Here is a 24,626-nt window from a genome sequence, read left to right as displayed (position 1 = left end):
ACTCGAATGCTTCAACCATTGAATCAAAGTGCGTTCCAACGCAAGGCTGCACCAATCAAAGTGCGTTACAACGCAAGGCTGCACCACTAACTAATGTTTCCTTGTGGCAAAACTCTTTAGTGCTTTCTCTAGTGCAGTAGGGTTCTCTGTCGTCTCTTCCTGATCATCAGCCAAATATCCTAGACGAGGTCTGCACATGAATTTGTAATTTCGGTGATCATTACTATAACTTGATGTTTCTGATTTGAAACATTGAGAGCCCATGTAACCAACAAATCTAACTATGCACACTAAATCCTACCTCTTCTCCCATCCCTGATGTCCTTGTACTTCAGCTTCCTGCTGATCGGCGAGCAGCTCGTCCCTAAAAGAATCAACTGAACCAGAAGTACACTCTCCCCTTCCAATCCATGTATTGCTGCTGCAACCACTAATATGCACATTGAACAGATCAAACTGAAAAATAACCACTTAAGAAACAAATGCACTGTTAAAACACTCTTCTAATGTTGTACACATCACCAATTAACTTTTTGAGCCATTGACATAAAAAGGAACACGAGCGGATACGCATAAATCAGAAAACCAACGGAGGTTAGTGAGATGCATGTACATGGCAATTCCATTTGCTTCCTTTTCAGACCCAGCATCTTCGACTTTCAGAGTACACTCACTACTCTCCGAAAACACAACTTTATTCAGATCTATAGAACTTGAAGCACAATCTTTGACTTTAAGAGTACACTCGCTACTCTCGGGAAATACTTTTCCATTTGCGCACATGTACCTGTCGCTCGAGCTCCGCAGTTCCCCGCCGAAGCCGCTGTCCAAACAATCCATTGAAGCGCATAACCCACGATTCTCAATCCACTCCATCCCCGCATGTAAGCCCCCTGGAATTTCTCCGCTCCTAATCTCCTCCATCTCAATTGCCGCCCGCAAACAGAATGAGCACTAGAAGAAGCTAGATGCTCCTGTACGACTAAATCTAACTTAGACCGCACCACCGATGTGTCATTACCACATTTCTTTATTGTTTTCCATGGGCCCGTATCCCACCGTATTTCCCGATTGCAAAATGGAACGTATCTCGCGGTAAATAAAAAGGACGCGCCTAACTTACGGCCGGCCGTAAATTAGAACGGTGGTACGGTCGCCCCTGTCGGTGATGTGTGCATGCATATGACAGACAAGAAAAGGAAAAAAAATGCACATGCATGTACATAATTTTAAAATAGAAATTATCATAGTTTCAACACCGAGCATCAAAATCAAAATCCGATTGCACAGGTGTATTTCTTTCGAGGAGACCTTTAAAACAAGACCCCACTTGAATATATTTCGACAATACTTTTTAAAACACATAAATTACTTTATGTGCAATGAAAAAATATCAAAATCAATTAGTTAAAGTGCTCAGTCGATCTGCTAAAATTATCTATTATTGATCATGCGATAAACATTCACCTACCTAAAAAAATTGTTTACTCTTATCCACTATTAACACTAAGCATTCTATCTTCACAATATGAACACCAATATCCACTTAACTGAACTCGGGCATGCAAAAGCAACATGATGTAAATCCATAAACAATTTTTGCAAACATCATAGGCAAATTAGAATACGCGAAAAGTATTTTCTCTCAAAAAAAATATGTCATCAAAACATAGTGGTGTGAGATCTTGTTTTGAGGCTTTTATTGAACCAAATACACCTGTGCAATCGGATTTTAATTTCGATGCTCGGTTTAAGAATTATAAATTTTTTAGTTTTAAAATTGATTGCGTGTGCTACTATCCCGCGGTGGTGAAAGATCAACTTAAACTGTCGTACAATAGTACAAACGTACGGCCGTACGTAATAAAGTCATTACCAAATAAAAAACTTAAAGTCAGTAGTGCCAATCTCGAGACTACGTGACAACGCGCAGACGATGGGTGCGCTGTTCGTATTATCGGCGCACCCGTCACCCGGGGCTACATCAATTTACCAGTGGAGAGGGGGGCGATTGGCCGCCGGGGGATGCGGCGGTGGTAGGGCACCCCGATCTTTCTCCTCACACGCGTGGAGCGTTGTCAAGAGGAAGCCTAGAAAAAAAGAAAAATATCCCTGTCCCTATCGTCCTCGAGAAGGAAAGGAGCAGGGTCGCGCGCTGGTCTACAGCGTGATAGGTGGCGCTAGGGATGTAAATGGTACGGATATTTTCCGATCGTATTCGAATTCGATGTGGTCTGAAAGGGTTTTCATTCGTCCGTATCCGATTTCGAGTATCCAATATCTGTAACCGATCCGTATCTGAATGCTCAAAAATTATATTTTTATGATGTCGATATCTATTACAATCTTATCCGACAAAAACTAACACTATCTATATCCGATCCGTATTCGAACACAAATATAAAAACAAATACGATATCAGTGATATTCGTCCGTATCCGATCCGTTTTCATCCCTAAGTGGCGCGTTCTGTACTTCTGTCCGTCTTCCTCCCCTCGGCCAAGTCCCAAAACTTGTCAATTTGTCGCATACTCGTATCGCGCTGCACGTATCAAATTAGAGCCGCCCCGCCCCCTGCCCCCGGCCGCGCTCTCGCCGCCAATACACTGCCCAAGCTCGACGCCGGCCATCCCCATGTCTCTCCGCCGCTTCGGCCGCATACGCTCGTCGCTCTCCCTGCTCCAGCCCTTCACCACCACCAGAGCAGCCGCATCCCCACCCGCGCCCGTCCCCTCCTCCCCGTCATTCCTCACCCTCCACCTGCTCGACGAATTCTCCCGCCCGAGCTCCACCCGCGATGCGGTTCGTCTCCGCCGCCTCGCCGCGCATCTCTCGCCGCCCGCCGCGGAGTCTGTCATCCTGCCCCTCCCCTCCTGGCGTCATGCTCTCGACTTCTTCCACTGGGCCGCCAAACAGCCGGGCTTCCGCCACTCCTGCTACTCCCTCAATGCCATGGCATCCCTCCTGCCCCCACACCAGCGCGCGCACCTTGACCGCCTTGGTGGAGACGCGGTCTCCTCGCGCTGCCCCATGACACCCGGGGCACTGGGGTTCCTCCTACGCTGCCTTGGGGCCGCTGGCCTCCCCGACACTGCCGCCCGCGTCTTTGATGCGGCAAGGACTACACTTAGCTGCTCCCCGAACTCATACACGTACAACTGCCTCCTCTACGCGCTTGCCAAGGCTGGTCGCGCGGATGATGTTGAGGCAAGGTTGCGTGAGATGGTAGCGAGGTGTGGTGATGAGAGCGTTGATAGGTACACGCTCACCTCACTCCTGCAGTGCTATTGCAACGCGGGCCACCCTGAGGAGGCAAATGCCGTTTTCCAGAGGATGAGCGATAGGGGATGGGTTGATGAACACGTGCTGACGATGCTTGTGGTGGCGTTCAGAAAGTGGGGGAAGGCAGATAGTGCGGTTGAGCTGGTTGGGAGGATGGAGGCACTGGGGATGATGCCAAGTGAGAAGACATTGAGTGTTCGGGTCCATGGGTTTTCCAAGCAGGGCAGTGTCGACATGGCCATGGAGATGTTTGACAAGATGGGCACATATGGATTCTGTGTGGATTTGGCGTTGTACTGTGTGTTAATTGAGGGTCTGTGTCAGGGAAACAAGATCGGGAAGGCAGTGCACTTGTTCGAGGAAATGAAAAGGAACGGGGTCGTTCCTGATGTCCGTTTACTCAAAAAGATAATTGAGACATTCTGTAGTGAAGGACATTTCACTACTGTATTTCCATTCATCAATGGAAATGCAGAGCATATGAAACCCGGTAGTGTTGTCTCATTATATAACGTAGTTCTAGAAGGGTTTGTTAATAGTGGAGACATAGAAGCAGCTTATCAGTTGCTCAGGTCTATGGTGCGTGGTGGTCAAAGGGTTAGTAATTTTTTTTTGAAATAAAAGCAGGAGCACTGCTCTGTCATTTAAGAAGGAGAAACATTCGTACATAACGCGCCGAAACGTACACCACACAAACAAACACACACACAACGCTACACCACCACCACCTGGGAGGGAAGCTGAAAGTAAGCCATCAAAGCTGCGCCGTCGTCACCAACGCTGGGCCACGCCATAAGCCGCAGCCCGCTGCAAGCCCGAGCAGCCACCGGGACTCCTCCACCACAGGACTATCACCCTCAAACCGCACACCCACGATCGTCGATCCCTAATCCAACATTGCGACAGCAGGAAACTCCCATCACGGCACCAATGAAAAACACTGATCCCGGCCACTCTGCGTGGGGGCCTCGCCTCTCCCACCGCCTCACACTCCTCTGCCAAGGACTCAGATATCTGAAACCGCTTTGAGAGCATCACTTCCGCCCAACCGTCACCAAGGTCACCACTGCCATGCGTGCCGATTCAAGACCTCTAGCACCCATAAGCCCTCTGCACCTTGCCACCAACACAAAGACCTTGCGCACCTCCTCTGCCACTGCACATGGGCCATCCAAACCACCCCCCACACTGCCACAAGCTGATATGAATCTCCGTAAGCGGCGCCTCCAAGGAGGGTGCGACGCTGATGGCGCCGCCGTCGCTCGTCCAGTAGCCTGGACCGAGTTTTCACCCCAAGACCCCATGTTTCAGGATACGGCTCCTCATGTTGATGCCCCCAACGGGGAAAACGACGCCCCAAGGCCGCCGTCACCACTACCACCCGCAAGAGTGCCGATGAAGGCTTTCACTCGGATCAACACCGCACCTTACGCATGTATACAGACAAGCAACAGCAAACGAGTTCCTCGCTGCCTCCGCAACTCCTCTGCTAGGAAGATGGCCCGGAACATCCCAACAATGCCGCCATGGCACCGCGAGAACATACTAGTGCTGGGAGCATCCAGCGCAAGCCACCCGGCCCCGCCACCGAGGCGACGCCGAAACCGCACAGCCGTCGAGGAGAGGAGAAGGGGAGCACCACCATCTCACCTCCGTCCCCACTGCCGCCATGCAGATGTCCGCCGGCACCACCTCCCGACCACCATGGCCAAGAGCGGCCAGCCACATGGCGTCCCCCACACAGGGCCTCCCGCGGCATTGAGCCTACCATGCCCTGCACCTTGCAGACCGCCGCCACCGCCGTCCCTGCGCATGGGCCGCGCCGGTGCGCCCCGGCCCCTACACTGACCGCCGTCCATGTCCTGCGCTGGCCACAGGCACCACAAGAGCCACCGCGACGGCACCACCGCCAGCGCCGGCCGAGGCCGCCGCCGCCGCCGTCTTTTAGTACCTCTTGCCGCCGTCGAACCCCCACTCCGCGTCCCACCACAGAAACGCGCACCCCCGCCGCGCAGTCCCCAGATCCGCCCGGGACGATGCCGGATCTGAAGGCCTCAGCCTCCGCCGCCGCGGGGGCGGCCTGTACCAACAAGCTCGCTCCGGGGGCCCTGGGAGGTCGCGCCCGCCCAGAACAGCCGGAGAGGAGGGGAGAGGCCACGCCGCCGGCTTCCCCACGGGCCGCGTGAGTTGCCGGCGGCCTGCTCAGGCAGCGGTGCGGCGGGAGGGAGCAGGAGAGAGGGGCAGGCGGCTAGGGTTTGGGTCTCCCGCGCTGCCCGCGCGAGGATGATGCGAGAGACGCGAGCCGGGGTAAGGGTTAGTAATGATAACACTGGTGGTTTGCATCTGTTTGTTTTCAGTGAAGGTGTTAAACCGAACTGTGATTCGTTCAACATTGTTGTGTGCGGCCTTTGTATGTTTAAGAAACTGGATCTGGCCTTGGCTCTCACCAAGGAAATGATTGGGCTCAATTACAAGGGAAAGCTTTTGATGTTTAATGATTTGATACTTGAATTGTGCAATTTAGATAGACTTGATGAAGCATATGAGATGTTTAACAAAATGAAGGATCTTGGTTTGAAACCCTCGGTGTTCACATACAATTCTTTGTTTCATGGAATTTCTAGAAGAAAAGACCCTAGTGCTGCCATTGATCTACTGAGGGAGATGCGGACAAATGGGCACAAACCATGTATTAAGAACTGCACAGAGATGGTGCAGCAGCTTTGCTTCAGTGGCAAGATAACTGAAGCCTTGCAATTTCTTGATGAAATGCTTATAATGGGTTTTCTTCCTGACATTGTCACATACTCTGCAGCCATGAATGGAATGTGTAAAACTGGAGAGATAGACAATGCACTGGAGTTTTTTCGTGACATTTCATCCAAATATTATCTTCCTGATGTGGTAGCACATAATATCTTCATAAACGGATTTCGAAAATCAGGTAAATTTGATGAGGCACAAGAAATTATGGAAGAAATGTTGAGTAAGGGTCTGTTCCCTTCTGTAGTTACCTACAATCTTATGATTGATATTTGGAGCCAGTCTGGCAGGATTGACAAAGCAATCGCTTGCTTAAATAAAATGAGTGATGAAGAGAAGCCACCAACGGTTGTTACATATACAACCTTGATAGATGGACTTTGTAGTGCTGGAAGACCTGATGAAGCCATTGTTTTGTGGTGCAAAATGAGGGAAAACAGTTGCGCTCCTAATGGGCATATACTGCTTTTGTAACTGGATTGTGCAAGTGTGATCGAATAGAGACAGCACTGAGCTACTATGAAGAGATGAAGGCGAAAGGTTATGACTTAGATATTTTTTCCCTATTACATTTCATAAACTTTTTGATATCACCTGGATATGCCAGCAAAGGATGTGATCTTTTGAAAGAAGTTCTCCAAAAATATGTGGTGCACAGTAATAATATGAAAATGATAGGCTTTATAATTAAAGCAGTTGAGGAGCTGTCTAAAGATGGAAGAATGTCTTCACATATCAAAATACTTATAGATAAGTATTTAGTTTCAGGGGATCAAACTATACACAATGAAGATGGAAGCAAATGAGATCTGTTGCTGGTACGGGTTCTGTATTTCTCAAGTTTATCTCTAACTAAAGAGTCATGATGTCAGCTTTGAGATTCCAACTTGTGCATATTTTACTTTGTTTTTGTCTACACGTGTTGATGCTTCATGCAACATCTTTATGTGGGAAGAACTTTCTTAATCGACCTTCAAGGTATGCCCAATCCTAAACAACTTTTCTGACATCATTCCTTGTGTTTTATCAGCGAAATGAGTAGTAAAGGGAATGCTCTCCTCTTCCTGTTCCTCACTACTGATGAGCTTACTTTGTAGGATAGCATTGGTCATTCTTGGTCGATATTTTGGTAAGGTCATGTGCTGTTGTGTTTTGGTCTTCTCACCTCTTAATACAGTGATACGCAGATCTCATGCGTATCTGAGAGAGAAAAAGAGATGAGTTTACTCTACTCCTTAACAAAAATGGTTTTATCAAATATGTAAATAGGTACATATCTAAATAGGTGGTTTCATGGTCATGTATCTTGATTTGATGGGTACATTCTAGTAAGATTGGACTAGTTATCATGTTTTGATCATACTATATCTGAGAATAGATGTCTGTTTTGAAATACTATGTAATGTACTGCCCCTTTTACTTTAGCTTGAGTTAGTTTTAAGTAATTAAAACTTGAATAATACCCCTTTTAATTCATCATGATTCAGCTTGTTGTTTTGTTTTCCTTGATGCTTGTATCCAAACTGTAATGAACATGCATCAGTTAGAATAGCTATACTACATATTCATCCATTCTCTTCTGGTTGCTTAAATGCAGAGTACTAAGTCTTTCTATTTGTTGGTGTATATTGAGCCCATGTGTATAGAGGCCCATCTAGAGGCCCATGTATAGGAATTATATACACCCACCCTTCTAGGGTTGGAGGAATACATCCATTATTCCCTCCTACATGGTATCATTATCCTAGGGTTAGCCTCTCTCTCTCCTCTCTCCTCCTTCCCCTGCCAGCCGCCGCCGCAGGCAACCATGGCTGGCCGCCGGTGCCTCCCCCCTCCTCTTTCCCTCCCCTCCCCTCCTCCTCTGCTGCTGCTGCCACCGCCGGCAATGCGCCAGGTGCGTGGCTCGTGTCGGCCGCCGGCCCGGCCGCCTGGCCCCAGATCCGGATGCCCCGACCTGCCGCCGCCCTAGCCCTGCTCGAACCTGTGCCCGACGGCGCTGCCGTGGCCGTTGCAGGGGCGGGCGCCGGGGCTGCGTGCGCTGGAGGCGCGGGGGCCGCAGTCGCATGCCCCTGCAGCCGCTCCAGGCGCCGCCCCCTCCCCTGCTGCAGCCCATCCGGCCTCTGCTGCCGCTGCAGGCAGGGCCGCGGGCGCCGGGGGCGCGGGGGCCGTGGCCGTGGACCGCCTGCAGCCACCCCAGGCGCTGCCCCATCCCCTGCTGCAGCCCGATCCGCCTGCTGCTGCCGCTGCAGGTAGCGCCGCGGGCGCCGGGGGTGCCAGGACAGCGGTGGGCCCCCTACAGTCGTAGGTCGTCGACCCGACTACCGCCGCCGCTTCCGCAGTCGCGGCCGCCACCGCCTCTAAGGCCCACCGCATCGCGGTCGCTGCGGTCAAGTGGGCCATCAACGCCGCCGTCGCCGATCCCGCATGGTCTGGCCTCGGGATGTCTCCCGCGGATGCGCTGTGGCGGAACCACCCAAAACTACTGGGCCCGGGTGCACTGATCTTCGTTGCTAAGCAACTCTGACCCAATTTGGCACTCACCGGTAGTTCCTCGAGTGAAGCCTCGATAAAAGCCACGCTATTCCAGGATCAGCAGACAACACTCACACAAAGGTGAGCCCAGAGATTACAACACAAACCATTTCATACATCTCAGAGTGATTGCAGCGGAAAGAAAATTTATTACAAACCATGTTCAGAGTAGCACAGTACTACGGAGTTCCAACTACTCAATTATTTAAGTCTCATGTTCAGCGGAAGCATTAAAAGATAATTAACGAAATAACGTGACGCATCGGTAAAGCCCGTACGAATGCGTCACTCAGCGGGAGGGTGATTAGCACTAGCTGAAGGGCCATCCCACTCAACCGACCAACCCGGAGGCAGAGTACAAGGCCAAGTAAGACTCGCAAACAGATCTTCAAAGTTAGTACCTGAAAAACAGTGCCACAAGCAAGGCTGAGTATACTAATACTCAGCAAGACTGACCCTTCTCCGGATATAACATAGTCCGATAACTAGACATGCAAGGCTTTTTGGTTGGTAGGGTTTGTTTGCCAAAAATTCCGCTAAGTGTTGATCCTTACTTTCAGGTTTTACTTAGCCAGATTCTAGTGGAATTAACCATTCTAAATTTGCAACTCACTCTACTCAAACATGGTAGAGCAACCATTTAATCAACCAGCAGTATTATCATCATCCTGTTCCCCTTGTTACTCTATGTGACCGAAATCATTAAGCAATCTCATGCCGTGAGAGGCGGACGATTCCGAATCGAATTTCAACCTGGCCAGGGGAACCTAGACCACACGCATGGGGATTGACTTCGCTCCCGCCCACGCTACTTTTCCCCTTTCTTTCCAGTCCGTGGATCCGGGTCACCCTCCCCGACTACAGAGTCCGACCACTCTGCACCCGTACGTCGCGACAAAAAAAAATATAACCCTACTTCTACCAAGAGGGTGAATGGTCGTTCCACTCGCCGGTCCAATCAGGTACTTAAGCTTACCGATTACCATATTTCTCGGTATGTGGCTAGTACTTTCAAACGCTTAACGAAATGAGCCACACACCACGACCTTAGCCATTTTTGATTATACCAGCGGGGTATCACAACTACACAACCCCGCCCGTTGTCCTTACATTTCAACAGGAATTAAAGTCAGTACAAATCCTATTTGCTCGCGAGAGGCAGGAAACCACTCGACTTCTACCGTACCTATTTAGCATGGCAACTAGTCGATAAAAAGATCCGGTATCAAACATAGGTTCCTAGGGATCATGCATCTATGGTTTTCGATCAACGCCTAGAAAACTTAAATGCAGAAAAACAAAATATTACAGTACATTAATAAATAGATAGCTGAATGATAATTCGGAAAATAGTGGGATTATGCTCCGGGGCTTGCCTTCTTGGGCACTGTCAGGCAGAAAAACTTCGGGGGCTTGGCCCAGGTCTTGAGACAAGTTAGTACAGTTCAGATTAATCTCCTGCTCCGCACGAGAGTCCGCGGGCACCAGTTCGTAGCCTCCGTCCGCGAGATTAACCGTTTCTATATGCAATGCAAGATTATGAGTTATTCATGGATAACAATTTCTTTCCTTCACGATAAAGTTGTAGTCCACTTAAGTTATTTTAGTGCCGATTTCACATTTCAATGCATGGGCAATCGTTTATAGAGTAGTAAGCATAACTATGGTTATTCATGAATGAGTGGGGTTTTGGGTTTTCATTTTTAATTTCAACACATAACATGCTTTCATTATTTCTTAACATCACAGCTACTAAAGAGCTAGTGATGAACACTAAAGTAACTCAGATTCAAAATAAGTAATTATGGTATACATTTCAACATTTAACCATAAAGCAAAAACTATAACTAATCATGCAAAAGGATTACTCTAGTTACTTCATATTTTTGTACAGAATGTTCCACATGGATTCTGATGCTACAAATTTTATGCAAGCAACTTCAAAGCATGAACTCAGTACTGCAATTTTTCCAGATTTTATACACTTATATAGCAGAGGTGATAAAAAGATTAAAAACAGCAAGCCATTTATAAAGATTAATTCTACAGAAAGTTTTACTGAGGATTTGGTTCTAAAATTTTTACCAGAGACTATTCATGAGATAAACATACTTCAGAAAATTTTTCAAGATTTAACTCACTATGATAAATTAATTATTCAGTTAACTTAGCATGAGTTTGCATAAATTTATCAAGGTGCATTTGACCAGTATTGCATCTGAACTTTTTATCAAGGGTAGAACGTACTCTAAGCAAGATCATGCCCAAAAATAAAGATCAGAAACATTGTAGATTTCTCAGAACAAAAATAGTAAATCTAGCCCTAAGATGTTAAGCACGATTATTCACCAAGGCAAAATTCTGTAACTGCAGCTCAAAATTTTTATATAGGGACACAGAGCTAAAAAGAGACTCCAGAAATAAACATGGATTTTTCTGAGCATAACAACTATATATGAGGAATTAAGTTGATTAAACAAGCATAAATCATGGTATATAGCAAATGAACTCTAATAAATTTGAATTTTTGAGATTTGCAGGGATTCAGTGGCACAAGACTGTAGTAAAATTTTCAGAGCAAGTTCATGCACATATTTTCCAGAATTAAATCGAGATTGCTAACAACAGATTAGAGAATCTTGATTGTTCTAACCCGATAACTGTTTTGGTTTGGTGTCATCTTTTTACTGTGATCTTAGCATCCCATTAGTTATAACATATCCAAAAATCAATGTCCTTTGATGAGCAGAACTTCATGAACATGCATAAGGTGGTTTTCTTAATCTTTTCCCTAGATTAAATTCGGTTGAGTTTCTGCAAATGTGAATGTTACAAAATTTGTAGATTTTGTTACAAGGATTCCAGATCAGTTGAGTTTGCATTTTTCTGATTTTTCTGTGATTTGTTTCGCATTTTAGAAGTTCCCTGGTATACACTGTAAATCTTGCAGAGACACCCTTGAACGAAAAAAACAAATTACAACCGGGTCCTTCGCCGGCCTTCTCCGCCGTGGCATCTTGCCGGTGGTGTTCTGCGGTGCAGGGCTTACCGGGGCTGCCACGGGGAGGCGCGTGGGGGAGAAAGGATCGAGGAACACCTACCCTGGTCGACGTTCGAGCGTTTGGAGCACAGGTTCGAGCTCGTCGGCGTTGATGGCGGGTCGGTTGTTCGGTTCGCCGGCGCTGGAGGCGAAGGAGGGCTTGGGGTAGGGGAACAAGGCGCGCACGAGCACCGCGTGAGCTCGTGGATGCTTCTGGGGTAGCTGTCGGGCTCGGTCTTCCCCGGAGATGGCCGGTCCGCGGTGAGCCTGAGCTCGCCGGCGGCGGCGCAAGAAGGGAATGGCGTCGGGAGGGGGTCTGGGTTCGATTCCGCGCGCGGGGAGCGTATCTAGGAGGTGGCGAAGCTATTGCGGTGGTCGGAGGGAGCAATGTGGGGCTGGGCTAGCCGGTCCGCGCGAGCGGGATCTCGGCGGCCATGGCGGAGCGGCGGGAGGAGGAAGAAGGGGAAGAAGGGGCGCGTCTGTGGGGTTCTGTGGGTCTTTATAGGCCAACGAGCTCCTGGGTGAGGAATGGAGCGACCGGGGGCGGTCGATTTGGGTCAGGGGCGCACGACGGCGAGCGGGCGGAGCGGCAGCGGCGCGGCGCATGGCGGGGGTGTCGTGGCGGCTCGGGAAGCGGCCTGGGACGCGTGTGGGCGTGGGAGGGTGCCAAGGGGCGGGCCAGGTGGCGCGGAGAGGCTTCCCCGGGTCCATTTGGCCGCGGGCGCGCGGTGGACGAAGTCCACCGGCGGCGTACGGCGGGCGGCGCGAACAGAGCAGCCGGGGGAGAGAGAGATGGAGATAAGGGCATAAATGTGATTTCTGAAATTCCAGGGACCTCTCGGTAATCTAAAATTATCTCCTATTTGGAGGGCTCAAATGGAAAAGTGTTGAATACCACTTTTGCATAACTTTTCAAGATCTACAACTTTCGTGTTATGCAAATTTTCATTTGAAACTCACATTTCGAACTATTGGTGCATTTGCATATTTGCACAAAAGGACTTTAGTTTTATTCAGTTTTTGAATTGATTTTGGCTGAAGTTCAATTGAGCACATGTCAATTGAAACACCTCTCATGAGCCAACAAAATTTTTGTGCACATTTTTGAATTAATTTTGAGTAGCTTTTCACTCCTTTTTCTTTTTCCTTTAATTTCTTTTGTATGATTTGTCTTTTATTTGATCCTTTCTCTTTAAATTAATTTCTCAAATTTTTCTTTTAACTTTAACTAAGGTACATTGATTGGATTTAAAGGTGCTAACACCTGAGGTGTCACAACCTACCCCCCTTAACAAGAATCTCGTCCCGAGATTGGATGATTGAATTTGAGGTGGGGAAAATGATATACCTGAGGTAGAGCTAAGGAAACCCGGATAGTGTCGATTAAGATAATCCTCCGTCTCCCAAGTGGCTTCTTCTTCAGTGTGATGAGACCACTGAATTTTATACATTTTTACCACCTTTCGACGAGTACCTCTCTCTTTTTGATCCAGAATTCTGAGTGGATATTCGGTATATGAGAGATCGGGCTCCACTAAAATTTCCTGTTGATCAATGATTTCCGTAGGGACTCGAACACATTTCTTGAGTTGGGATATGTGGAAAACATCATGGATGGCGGCAAGTCGTGAAGGAAGTCGCAAGCGATAAGCCACGGGTCCACATTCTTCAATGATTTCATAAGGCCCGACGTAGTGGGGTGCGAGCTTACCCCTGACTCCGAAACGTTGAACGCCTCGAGTTGGGGATACTCGTAAATAGACGTGATTACCAACCATGAACTTCAAAGGATCCCTTCTTTTATCGAAATAACTCTTTTGCCGAGACTGGGCTGCTCGGAGATTTGCTTGTACTATTTTTACTTTCTCTTCAGCCTCGACCACTAATTCAGGTCCAAAGATTTGACGCTCTCCAGTCTGGGACCAACTCAAAGGGGTTCGACACCGTCGACCGTACAAGGCCTCTAAGGGTGCCATCTTCAGACTGGCCTGATAGCTGTTATTATAGGAAAACTCCGCCAAGGATAAACATTTGTCCCAGTTCTTGTCATAATGAATGACACATGCTCGAAGCATATCTTCAAGAATTTGATTAACCCTTTCGGTCTGTCCGTCAGTCTGTGGATGGTAAGCTGAGCTTCGAATTAATTTAGTTCCGAGAGCTTCTTGGAGTTGCTCCCAAAACCTTGCCACGAACTGAGGACCACGATCCGATACAATTGTTTTGGGTATACCGTGTAGGCAGATAATTCGATCCATATAGATCTCAGCATATTTCTTGGCTCTATATTCAGTATGCACTGGAATAAAATGAGCAGTCTTTGTGAGCCTATCAACAATGACCCAAATGGAATCATGGTGCTGAGAAGTATTTGGTAAGCCCACAATGAAATCCATGCTGATATCTTCCCATTTCCAGGATGGAATTGGTAGAGGTTGGAGAGTTCCAGCAACTTTCAAGTGACTAGCCTTCACTCTCTGACAGGTGTCACATTCTGCGACATATTTGGCAATCTCTCTCTTCATGCGAGTCCACCAAAAATTTTGTCTGAGATCTTGGTACATCTTGGTGCTACCCGGATGAATAGAAAATTTAGAGAGATGTGCTTCGTCTAGGATTTGTTTCCGCAGATCAGGATTCTTGGGAACGACTAGGCGATCCTCGAACCACAAAATTCCTTTATGGTCCACTCGGAAACACTTATATTTATTTTCACCTGCTACTACTTGCTGCTTGATGATACCAACACTTTTGTCGTGTAATTGTGCCATGATGACCTGGTCATAGAGTGTCGGTTCCACCGAAATATGATTCAAAGAACCTTGAGGGATGATCTCTAATTTCAGCCTTTGCATTTCAGCACACAATGTGTCATTATATGACTCCATTGATAGGCAATTGCAGTGAACCTTGCGACTGAGCGCATCGGCTACAACATTCGCCTTGCCCGGATGGTAATGAACCTCCAGATCATAATCTTTGATTAATTCCAGCCATCTTCGTTGCCTCATATTCAGCTCACTTTGAGTGAAAATGTATTTGAGACTCTTATGGTCGGTATAGATATTGCAATGAGTGCCCATAAGATAATGTCTCCAAAGCTTGAGAGCATGAATAACGGCGGCTAGTTCCAGATCATGAGTGGGATAATTCAGCTCGTGCGGCCGAAGAGCTCGGGAAGCATAAGCTATCACCCGATTGTCTTGCATTAGAACACAACCAAGACCAGTGCCTGAAGCATCACAATAAACGTCGTATGGTTTATTGTTGTCAGGTTGAGCCAAGACCGGTGCAGTGGTTAGATGTGCTCTCAATGTATGGAATGCTTCATCACACTTTGTGTTCCACTTAAACCTGACATCTTTTCTTAGTAGTTCTGTCATGGGCTTAGCAATTCTGGAGAAGTCCGGAATAAATCTGCGGTAATACCCCGCCAAGCCGAGAAAACTGCGGATCTGATGAACTGAAGTAGGAGGTTTCCAGTCCATCACTTCTTGTACTTTGCTGGGATCAACTGAAATGCCTTCACTAGATATAGTGTGACCCAGAAATTTGACTGTGTCCAGCCAGAATTCACACTTGGAGAATTTTGCGTACAGCTTATGATCTCTGAGACGTTGAAGAACAATGCGCAGATGTTGCTCATGTTCCGCCTCATCTTTGGAATAGATCAGAATGTCGTCAATAAAAACAACGACAAACTTGTCAAGTTCCGGCATAAATACCGAGTTCATGAGATACATAAAATAAGCCGGAGCATTGGTGAGACCGAAAGACATAACCAAATATTCATAGAGACCATATCGGGTTGAGAAGGCGGTCTTGGGAATATCACAAGGCCGGATTTTAATTTGATGATAACCCGAACGAAGATCAATCTTGGAGAAAATCTTTGCTCCAGCCAATTGATCAAACAGTACATCAATGCGGGGAAGTGGATATTTATTTTTGATGGTCACCGCATTGAGAGGCCGGTAGTCAACACACAACCTCAGACTGTCATCCTTCTTCTTTACGAACAATGCTGGGCAACCCCAAGGTGAAGCACTTGGGCGAATAAAACCCTTGTCCAAAAGTTCTTGTAGCTGGATTTTTAGTTCAGCTAATTCTTTAGGCGGCATTCGGTACGGCCTTTTTGAAATAGGTGCGGTACCAGGCTGAAGTTCAATGATAAATTCGATATCCCGGTCTGGCGGCATACCAGGTAAATCGTCCGGAAACACATCTGCATATTCACGGACTACCGGAATATCTTCGAGACGAATATCTTTCATGGCATAGGCACAAGAGTTGTTGCATTGGTGATGAGGTAAATATAGAACCGATTGACCATGAGTTGGAGAATTTATTTCGACAGCTCGGGAAGTGATATCTAACACTACCCCATGTCTTTTCATCCATTCCATTCCCAAAATAACATCAATTCCTTCTAGTGGTAATAGGATTAACTCGGTTGAAATCGTTCTACTACCCAACTTAAGCGGTGCTGTTCTAACCATTTGGTTGGATGCTATTTTACCACCAGGAGTAGATATCATATAAGAGCCTTTGGTGTGGCAAAAATCTAAACCAACTTTTGCTCCAAACTTAGAATTAATGAAGCTATGAGATGCACCAGAATCGAATAAGATAACTGCGGGGTGATGGTTTATAGAGAATGTACCCGACATGATTGGTGCTCCCTCGGGAAGTTCAGCAAGATTGGTGAAGTTAAGTCGGCCCTGCCTGACTTGAATGGTTTGCCTCTTGCCCTTATTCTGATCGTTCCTGCGAGAAGCCTGCCCTTGAGTTTGTCCCGCCTGGGGGCACATCTTGGCAAAGTGATCTGGACTCCCGCATCGGAAACAGCGGTTATTGTTATCAGGGCGAGCGGCTGGCTGAGTATTCGGCCTAGGGCCGTTCTGCTGCTGCTGAGGTGCAAATCGAGCTTGCTGAGGAAACCCGAATCGAGTCTGCTGCTGCTGTTGAGGAGGCCTAATAATCCAACGCCCTGGCTGAGGGGCCTTCTGAGAGGATGCGGGTGGGTTATTTTGCACAATACGATACCTCGGTGCAGAGGCACTCGAGGGTCCAGCAGGTGCCTTGCGCTTCTTTTCAGCGCGGTGTGCAGAAATCAGATCCTCCTGAGATATAGCCATATTCACCAATTCATTGAATGAGTCTGCTCGGACAAGATTTAGCCTCTCCTGTAACTTGGTACTAAGGCCCCGACGGAAGCGTTCACGCTTCTTAGCGTCGGTATCCGCGTGATGTCCAGCATACTGACACAATTGATGGAATACTTGGGCATACTGCACCACAGTACGAGTGCCCTGAGTCAAGGCCAAGAACTCGTTGAGCTTACGGTTAAGAAGTCCAGCTGGAATATGATGATCTCGAAAAGCCAATTTGAATTCATTCCAATTCACCACATGATCAGCCGGTAGCATCCCGTGGTAATGATCCCACCACATACGAGCTGATCCGCGAAGCTGCTGCGCGGCATAGCGAGTCTTGTTCGCTTCGGAACAAGGAGTAGTCAATAGAGAAAACTTGGACTCGATCGTGCGAATCCAAGCGTCAGCGTCCAGAGGCTCATCCGCTTTATTGAACAGCGGAGGCTGAGTACTGAGGAAATCTTGGTAGCTCGCCTCTTGTGCGTGATGAGCATGATGCCCACCCCGCGGTTGCTGCTGAGCTTGAACCAGCTGCCGCAGAATTTCCGTCTGGGCGGCAAGAACCTCAGCAATACCCACTGGTGGAGGAGGTGGAGGTGGATCGCCATTCCCTCCGGCTCCAAAACCACTAGGGGTGCCTCGAGTTGATCCAACCATCTGAAATGTGAGTACTTTTGCATTAGGCTCATCATTATCATCATTTCAAATGGAATATACAACTCAAATGACATGGAAATACTGGAAGTTGCTTAATCAGGTTGTGCAGCAAAACCAGCGATACGAAAACGCTCATAACTGGAGTTCGGTACATGATATGGACTTGAAATTTTTACAAGAGATAGGAAATTTCATGATCTACAACTTTGGTAGTCATCACAAAGTCAGATTTCCAAAGTAGGGTAGTCGAAAAATTCAATTACTCCTCCTCTGGTTTTTCTGCTTCACAGAAAACAGAGCTTCTGTAATTTGCGATTATCTCCTGCAATACCAACCCGTTTGGGCTGAAATTTTGCGAGCAGGTTCCTGATGAAATTTGGAACAACTTTGGTATTCAACTCAAGAGCTAAATCAGAAAGGAAAAGAGGATAAAAATTCGAACTAGCTGCTGCCTTCAGCCTTTTGCAGATCACTGATAATTAACACTAGTAGCATTAGGGGTTCATTACATCCATCGTGCTCTCATTTCTGCTTGGTCACTCCTAACATCAGTACTAAGGGGGTTACTCAACTCTAAGTTAGCCCAGTAGCCATGATCCAAAAGTAGGCCACACTAAGAGGAGTCTACAAAAGCTAAGAAACAGCGCCTCGGTCTACATGTTGACCGATGCCTCACTCGCCGCGGGAGTGTGAACCTCAACCGGTACGGGCTGCGGCGCCTGGTCCTCGGAGTCCATCTCTGAAACGCCCTCTATCTCCTGGGGCTCGTCCTCCTCGTCCACCTGCATCTCGTCGGGAGGTGCGTGAAGGGCATCCTGCGCGTGCTGTATCGCGTGGAGCTGCCCCTGAGCCTCGTCCACCTCAAGCTGCAGGTCGTGAAACTGGTCCTCCAGGAAGTTGATCGTAGCGTCACGATCCGACACAGTGTCCTGAAGCTCGTGAACCTGGCCGTGGAGCTGGGCGATAAGAGTAGCCCTGCTCTCGAGCTCGGTACTAGCCTCCTGAAGCTGCCCATCTCTCAGCTGGACTGCCAGGTGCAAGGCCTGAGCGTGGTCCACCAACTGAGCGACGGCGTAACTCTGGTAAGTGTGAAGCCTGTAGAGGCCGTCCAAGCACATCGCTGTCGTCCGAAGTGCCCCGACCGGGTCAAGGGTAGCGACCACGTCCACGTGTGCCATCCGGTCGAGCCAAAGCGGGTCTGCCGGGTCAGGTGCAGGGAACAACCCGAACGCGGTCAGAACTACCTCCAGAGGGCGCAAAGAGCAAAAGGTGGTCATCGCCCTCATGGCGGTAAGCTCCCAGGTGTCCAACAGGTAGTGACCGACCATCTGAGTCACGATCGGCTCCCACCCGTTGAGCGGGTGCTGTGGAATCACCATCGTCACACTGCAGCGACGAACTCCGTCCTCCACAAACTCGTGGCCATCGTAAACCGGTGGCTGGAGGTATCCGGCTGCACTCAAAAGCTCCCAAAGACGGCGGGGAAACCCGTCCCAGTGCAGGCAGGCGGAGTGCACGTGCCCCTGCGCGTCAACGACCAGCAGCTCTTCCATCTGTCCCAACAAAAGACCGATGGATCAGCTGATGGTAACAAGAACTACTAACTCTGGAACAGTGAAAGAAATGGCCAAAACTGTAGAGAACTTGCTTCAAAAATTCTCAAAAATTTACACAAGATCCCTCTGATATTAAGGAACAATTCACCTAGTAATCACTAAGCTCAATTCGGATTCCATGGGGGTGATATGCTCAGGTATTCAGAGTGATGTCAACCAGGAAAACTGAGTGTCCAGAGAGGGTGTATTTTGACTATAACTCTCAACCCAGACGTCAAAATTTTTTCAAATTTTTATGGTAAGCTCATCACTTAGTTGTCTACAACTTTCATGTTGAACGATTTTTAGTTTGAACAACTTATAATGGTCGAAAAATTTCGTCTGTATAGACTGTTCAGAGTTACAGTTTTACACAGGGTTGATCCAAAAATACAAATACCATGCTAGAAGGCTTCAAAAATTCTCAAATTTTTACAGCAGCTTGATAACTTAGGAAACATCATTTAGTCTTACTACCCCAAGTCGATTTGAGTAACTTATCAGAAGGTTAAAATTCGTGGAAACCAGGTTACAGACTTTCTGGATGCTCCGTAGGATAGTATTTTCGCTGATTTACTTGCGATTTCTCCAGAGATTTATTTGCTAACCTTTTTGAGAATGAATGCAGAACCTATACGTCCTCACCAAGGAAAAATTGCCAAGTAACCTTGGTCTTACGCGATGACTTTGGTGGCATACATATTACGTCTCTCACTATATAGCTACTCGATATAGCTAGATAGCCTATAATTCGATTTCGAGTTAGCGTACCTGCAGAAGATTGACAGTATATAAAATGAACCTTTCGTGCCAGCACTCACGAAAGCGTCCCCATACATTACCGATCACTATAGAATCGGCATCCATACCATTACCGCCGTATGGACAACGTTAAGCATACGTTATCGAAACAACGTATTGACTGAGTACCGTCTTTGACGGGGAATTGAATTCCAATTTCGAACCATTACTCCCCATATACTTAACCGAAGTTGGTATATGGGCAGCAGCTCAAGTAGGCCACTGCTTGAGCTCCAGCGTTCGGCTCGCATCACCGACGGGAAGGTCAGACTCCCTCAGCTGACTGAGTAAGCATACCTTCGTGGCGATGATGTAGTTGCAGAATTTAGATTACAGAATTTAAATACTGAAAAGTAATGTGCTGGAAGTTAGCCATACAAAATAAGCCACCTGATTATACCCATAAGATCCCATAGGGCTTTACGTTCTAGACTTGTCCTTGGAGATCCTAAACTCTTTCAAAAACTTTAGTAGTTTTGAAGTCAAGTTTTAAATTGTTGTTTTGAAAACCGAGGTTGCCATCTCTGGTAGGCTGTCTGCGAGCTCTGATGCCAGCTGTGGCGGAACCACCCAAAACTACTGGGCCCGGGTGCACTGATCTTCGTTGCTAAGCAACTCTGACCCAATTTGGCACTCACCGGTAGTTCCTCGAGTGAAGCCTCGATAAAAGCCACGCTATTCCAGGATCAGCAGACAACACTCACACAAAGGTGAGCCCAGAGATTACAACACAAACCATTTCATACATCTCAGAGTGATTGCAGCGGAAAGAAAATTTATTACAAACCATGTTCAGAGTAGCACAGTACTACGGAGTTCCAACTACTCAATTATTTAAGTCTCATGTTCAGCGGAAGCATTAAAAGATAATTAACGAAATAACGTGACGCATCGGTAAAGCCCGTACGAATGCGTCACTCAGCGGGAGGGTGATTAGCACTAGCTGAAGGGCCATCCCACTCAACCGACCAACCCGGAGGCAGAGTACAAGGCCAAGTAAGACTCGCAAACAGATCTTCAAAGTTAGTACCTGAAAAACAGTGCCACAAGCAAGGCTGAGTATACTAATACTCAGCAAGACTGACCCTTCTCCGGATATAACATAGTCCGATAACTAGACATGCAAGGCTTTTTGGTTGGTAGGGTTTGTTTGCCAAAAATTCCGCTAAGTGTTGATCCTTACTTTCAGGTTTTACTTAGCCAGATTCTAGTGGAATTAACCATTCTAAATTTGCAACTCACTCTACTCAAACATGGTAGAGCAACCATTTAATCAACCAGCAGTATTATCATCATCCTGTTCCACTTGTTACTCTATGTGACCGAAATCATTAAGCAATCTCATGCCGTGAGAGGCGGACGATTCCGAATCGAATTTCAACCTGGCCAGGGGAACCTAGACCACACGCATGGGGATTGACTTCGCTCCCGCCCACGCTACTTTTCCCCTTTCTTTCCAGTCCGTGGATCCGGGTCACCCTCCCCGACTACAGAGTCCGACCACTCTGCACCCGTACGTCGCGACAAAAAAAAATATAACCCTACTTCTACCAAGAGGGTGAATGGTCGTTCCACTCGCCGGTCCAATCAGGTACTTAAGCTTACCGATTACCATATTTCTCGGTATGTGGCTAGTACTTTCAAACGCTTAACGAAATGAGCCACACACCACGACCTTAGCCATTTTTGATTATACCAGCGGGGTATCACAACTACACAACCCCGCCCGTTGTCCTTACATTTCAACAGGAATTAAAGTCAGTACAAATCCTATTTGCTCGCGAGAGGCAGGAAACCACTCGACTTCTACCGTACCTATTTAGCATGGCAACTAGTCGATAAAAAGATCCGGTATCAAACATAGGTTCCTAGGGATCATGCATCTATGGTTTTCGATCAACGCCTAGAAAACTTAAATGCAGAAAAACAAAATATTACAGTACATTAATAAATAGATAGCTGAATGATAATTCGGAAAATAGTGGGATTATGCTCCGGGGCTTGCCTTCTTGGGCACTGTCAGGCAGAAAAACTTCGGGGGCTTGGCCCAGGTCTTGAGACAAGTTAGTACAGTTCAGATTAATCTCCTGCTCCGCACGAGAGTCCGCGGGCACCAGTTCGTAGCCTCCGTCCGCGAGATTAACCGTTTCTATATGCAATGCAAGATTATGAGTTATTCATGGATAACAATTTCTTTCCTTCACGATAAAGTTGTAGTCCACTTAAGTTATTTTAGTGCCGATTTCACATTTCAATGCATGGGCAATCGTTTATAGAGTAGTAAGCATAACTATGGTTATTCATGAATGAGTGGGGTTTTGGGTTTTCATTTTTAATTTCAACACATAACATGCTTTCATTATTTCTTAACATCACAGCTACTAAAGAGCTAGTGATGAACACTAAAGTAACTCAGATTCAAAATAAGTAATTATGGTATACATTTCAACATTTAACCATAAAGCAAAAACTATAACTAATCATGCAAAAGGATTACTCTAGTTACTTCATATTTTTGTACAGAATGTTCCACATGGATTCTGATGCTACAAATTTTATGCAAGCAACTTCAAAGCATGAACTCAGTACTGCAATTTTTCCAGATTTTATACACTTATATAGCAGAGGTGATAAAAAGATTAAAAACAGCAAGCCATTTATAAAGATTAATTCTACAGAAAGTTTTACTGAGGATTTGGTTCTAAAATTTTTACCAGAGACTATTCATGAGATAAACATACTTCAGAAAATTTTTCAAGATTTAACTCACTATGATAAATTAATTATTCAGTTAACTTAGCATGAGTTTGCATAAATTTATCAAGGTGCATTTGACCAGTATTGCATCTGAACTTTTTATCAAGGGTAGAACGTACTCTAAGCAAGATCATGCCCAAAAATAAAGATCAGAAACATTGTAGATTTCTCAGAACAAAAATAGTAAATCTAGCCCTAAGATGTTAAGCACGATTATTCACCAAGGCAAAATTCTGTAACTGCAGCTCAAAATTTTTATATAGGGACACAGAGCTAAAAAGAGACTCCAGAAATAAACATGGATTTTTCTGAGCATAACAACTATATATGAGGAATTAAGTTGATTAAACAAGCATAAATCATGGTATATAGCAAATGAACTCTAATAAATTTGAATTTTTGAGATTTGCAGGGATTCAGTGGCACAAGACTGTAGTAAAATTTTCAGAGCAAGTTCATGCACATATTTTCCAGAATTAAATCGAGATTGCTAACAACAGATTAGAGAATCTTGATTGTTCTAACCCGATAACTGTTTTGGTTTGGTGTCATCTTTTTACTGTGATCTTAGCATCCCATTAGTTATAACATATCCAAAAATCAATGTCCTTTGATGAGCATAACTTCATGAACATGCATAAGGTGGTTTTCTTAATCTTTTCCCTAGATTAAATTCGGTTGAGTTTCTGCAAATGTGAATGTTACAAAATTTGTAGATTTTGTTACAAGGATTCCAGATCAGTTGAGTTTGCATTTTTCTGATTTTTCTGTGATTTGTTTCGCATTTTAGAAGTTCCCTGGTATACACTGTAAATCTTGCAGAGACACCCTTGAACGAAAAAAACAAATTACAACCGGGTCCTTCGCCGGCCTTCTCCGCCGTGGCATCTTGCCGGTGGTGTTCTGCGGTGCAGGGCTTACCGGGGCTGCCACGGGGAGGCGCGTGGGGGAGAAAGGATCGAGGAACACCTACCCTGGTCGACGTTCGAGCGTTTGGAGCACAGGTTCGAGCTCGTCGGCGTTGATGGCGGGTCGGTTGTTCGGTTCGCCGGCGCTGGAGGCGAAGGAGGGCTTGGGGTAGGGGAACAAGGCGCGCACGAGCACCGCGTGAGCTCGTGGATGCTTCTGGGGTAGCTGTCGGGCTCGGTCTTCCCCGGAGATGGCCGGTCCGCGGTGAGCCTGAGCTCGCCGGCGGCGGCGCAAGAAGGGAATGGCGTCGGGAGGGGGTCTGGGTTCGATTCCGCGCGCGGGGAGCGTATCTAGGAGGTGGCGAAGCTATTGCGGTGGTCGGAGGGAGCAATGTGGGGCTGGGCTAGCCGGTCCGCGCGAGCGGGATCTCGGCGGCCATGGCGGAGCGGCGGGAGGAGGAAGAAGGGGAAGAAGGGGCGCGTCTGTGGGGTTCTGTGGGTCTTTATAGGCCAACGAGCTCCTGGGTGAGGAATGGAGCGACCGGGGGCGGTCGATTTGGGTCAGGGGCGCACGACGGCGAGCGGGCGGAGCGGCAGCGGCGCGGCGCATGGCGGGGGTGTCGTGGCGGCTCGGGAAGCGGCCTGGGACGCGTGTGGGCGTGGGAGGGTGCCAAGGGGCGGGCCAGGTGGCGCGGAGAGGCTTCCTCGGGTCCATTTGGCCGCGGGCGCGCGGTGGACGAAGTCCACCGGCGGCGTACGGCGGGCGGCGCGAACAGAGCAGCCGGGGGAGAGAGAGATGGAGATAAGGGCATAAATGTGATTTCTGAAATTCCAGGGACCTCTCGGTAATCTAAAATTATCTCCTATTTGGAGGGCTCAAATGGAAAAGTGTTGAATACCACTTTTGCATAACTTTTCAAGATCTACAACTTTCGTGTTATGCAAATTTTCATTTGAAACTCACATTTCGAACTATTGGTGCATTTGCATATTTGCACAAAAGGACTTTAGTTTTATTCAGTTTTTGAATTGATTTTGGCTGAAGTTCAATTGAGCACATGTCAATTGAAACACCTCTCATGAGCCAACAAAATTTTTGTGCACATTTTTGAATTAATTTTGAGTAGCTTTTCAC

General features: G+C 47.1%; 3 protein-coding genes across 3 annotated transcripts; 2 read left to right on the top strand and 1 right to left on the bottom strand.

Annotated features, from left to right (window-relative positions):
• The first annotated feature begins 2,549 nt into the window (after positions 1-2,549).
• LOC120701454 (putative pentatricopeptide repeat-containing protein At5g08310, mitochondrial) lies at positions 2,550-3,925 on the top strand. Its single transcript, XM_039985490.1, has one exon. It carries the CDS (start codon positions 2,635-2,637, stop codon positions 3,901-3,903), a length of 1,269 nt encoding a protein of 422 aa, XP_039841424.1. The 5' UTR covers positions 2,550-2,634; the 3' UTR covers positions 3,904-3,925.
• Positions 3,926-5,318: 1,393 nt separating this feature from the next.
• LOC120700909 (putative pentatricopeptide repeat-containing protein At5g08310, mitochondrial) lies at positions 5,319-6,672 on the top strand. The gene is made up of 6 exons (XM_039985108.1): positions 5,319-5,464; positions 5,640-5,692; positions 5,807-6,112; positions 6,227-6,393; positions 6,534-6,585; positions 6,653-6,672. The coding sequence occupies exons 1-6, from the start codon at positions 5,319-5,321 to the stop codon at positions 6,670-6,672; spliced, it is 744 nt and encodes a 247-aa protein (XP_039841042.1).
• Positions 6,673-8,010: 1,338 nt separating this feature from the next.
• On the bottom strand, positions 8,011-8,418 carry LOC120700908 (cuticle protein 38-like). Its single transcript, XM_039985107.1, has one exon. The coding sequence runs from the start codon at positions 8,416-8,418 to the stop codon at positions 8,011-8,013; it is 408 nt and encodes a 135-aa protein (XP_039841041.1).
• Between the last annotated feature and the right edge of the window lie 16,208 nt (positions 8,419-24,626).

The sequence above is a fragment of the Panicum virgatum genome, chromosome 3K, assembly GCF_016808335.1.
Source record: "Panicum virgatum strain AP13 chromosome 3K, P.virgatum_v5, whole genome shotgun sequence".
In the NCBI taxonomy this organism is placed as follows: domain Eukaryota; kingdom Viridiplantae; phylum Streptophyta; class Magnoliopsida; order Poales; family Poaceae; genus Panicum; species Panicum virgatum.
This window is presented reverse-complemented; position numbering and strand designations above follow the sequence as displayed.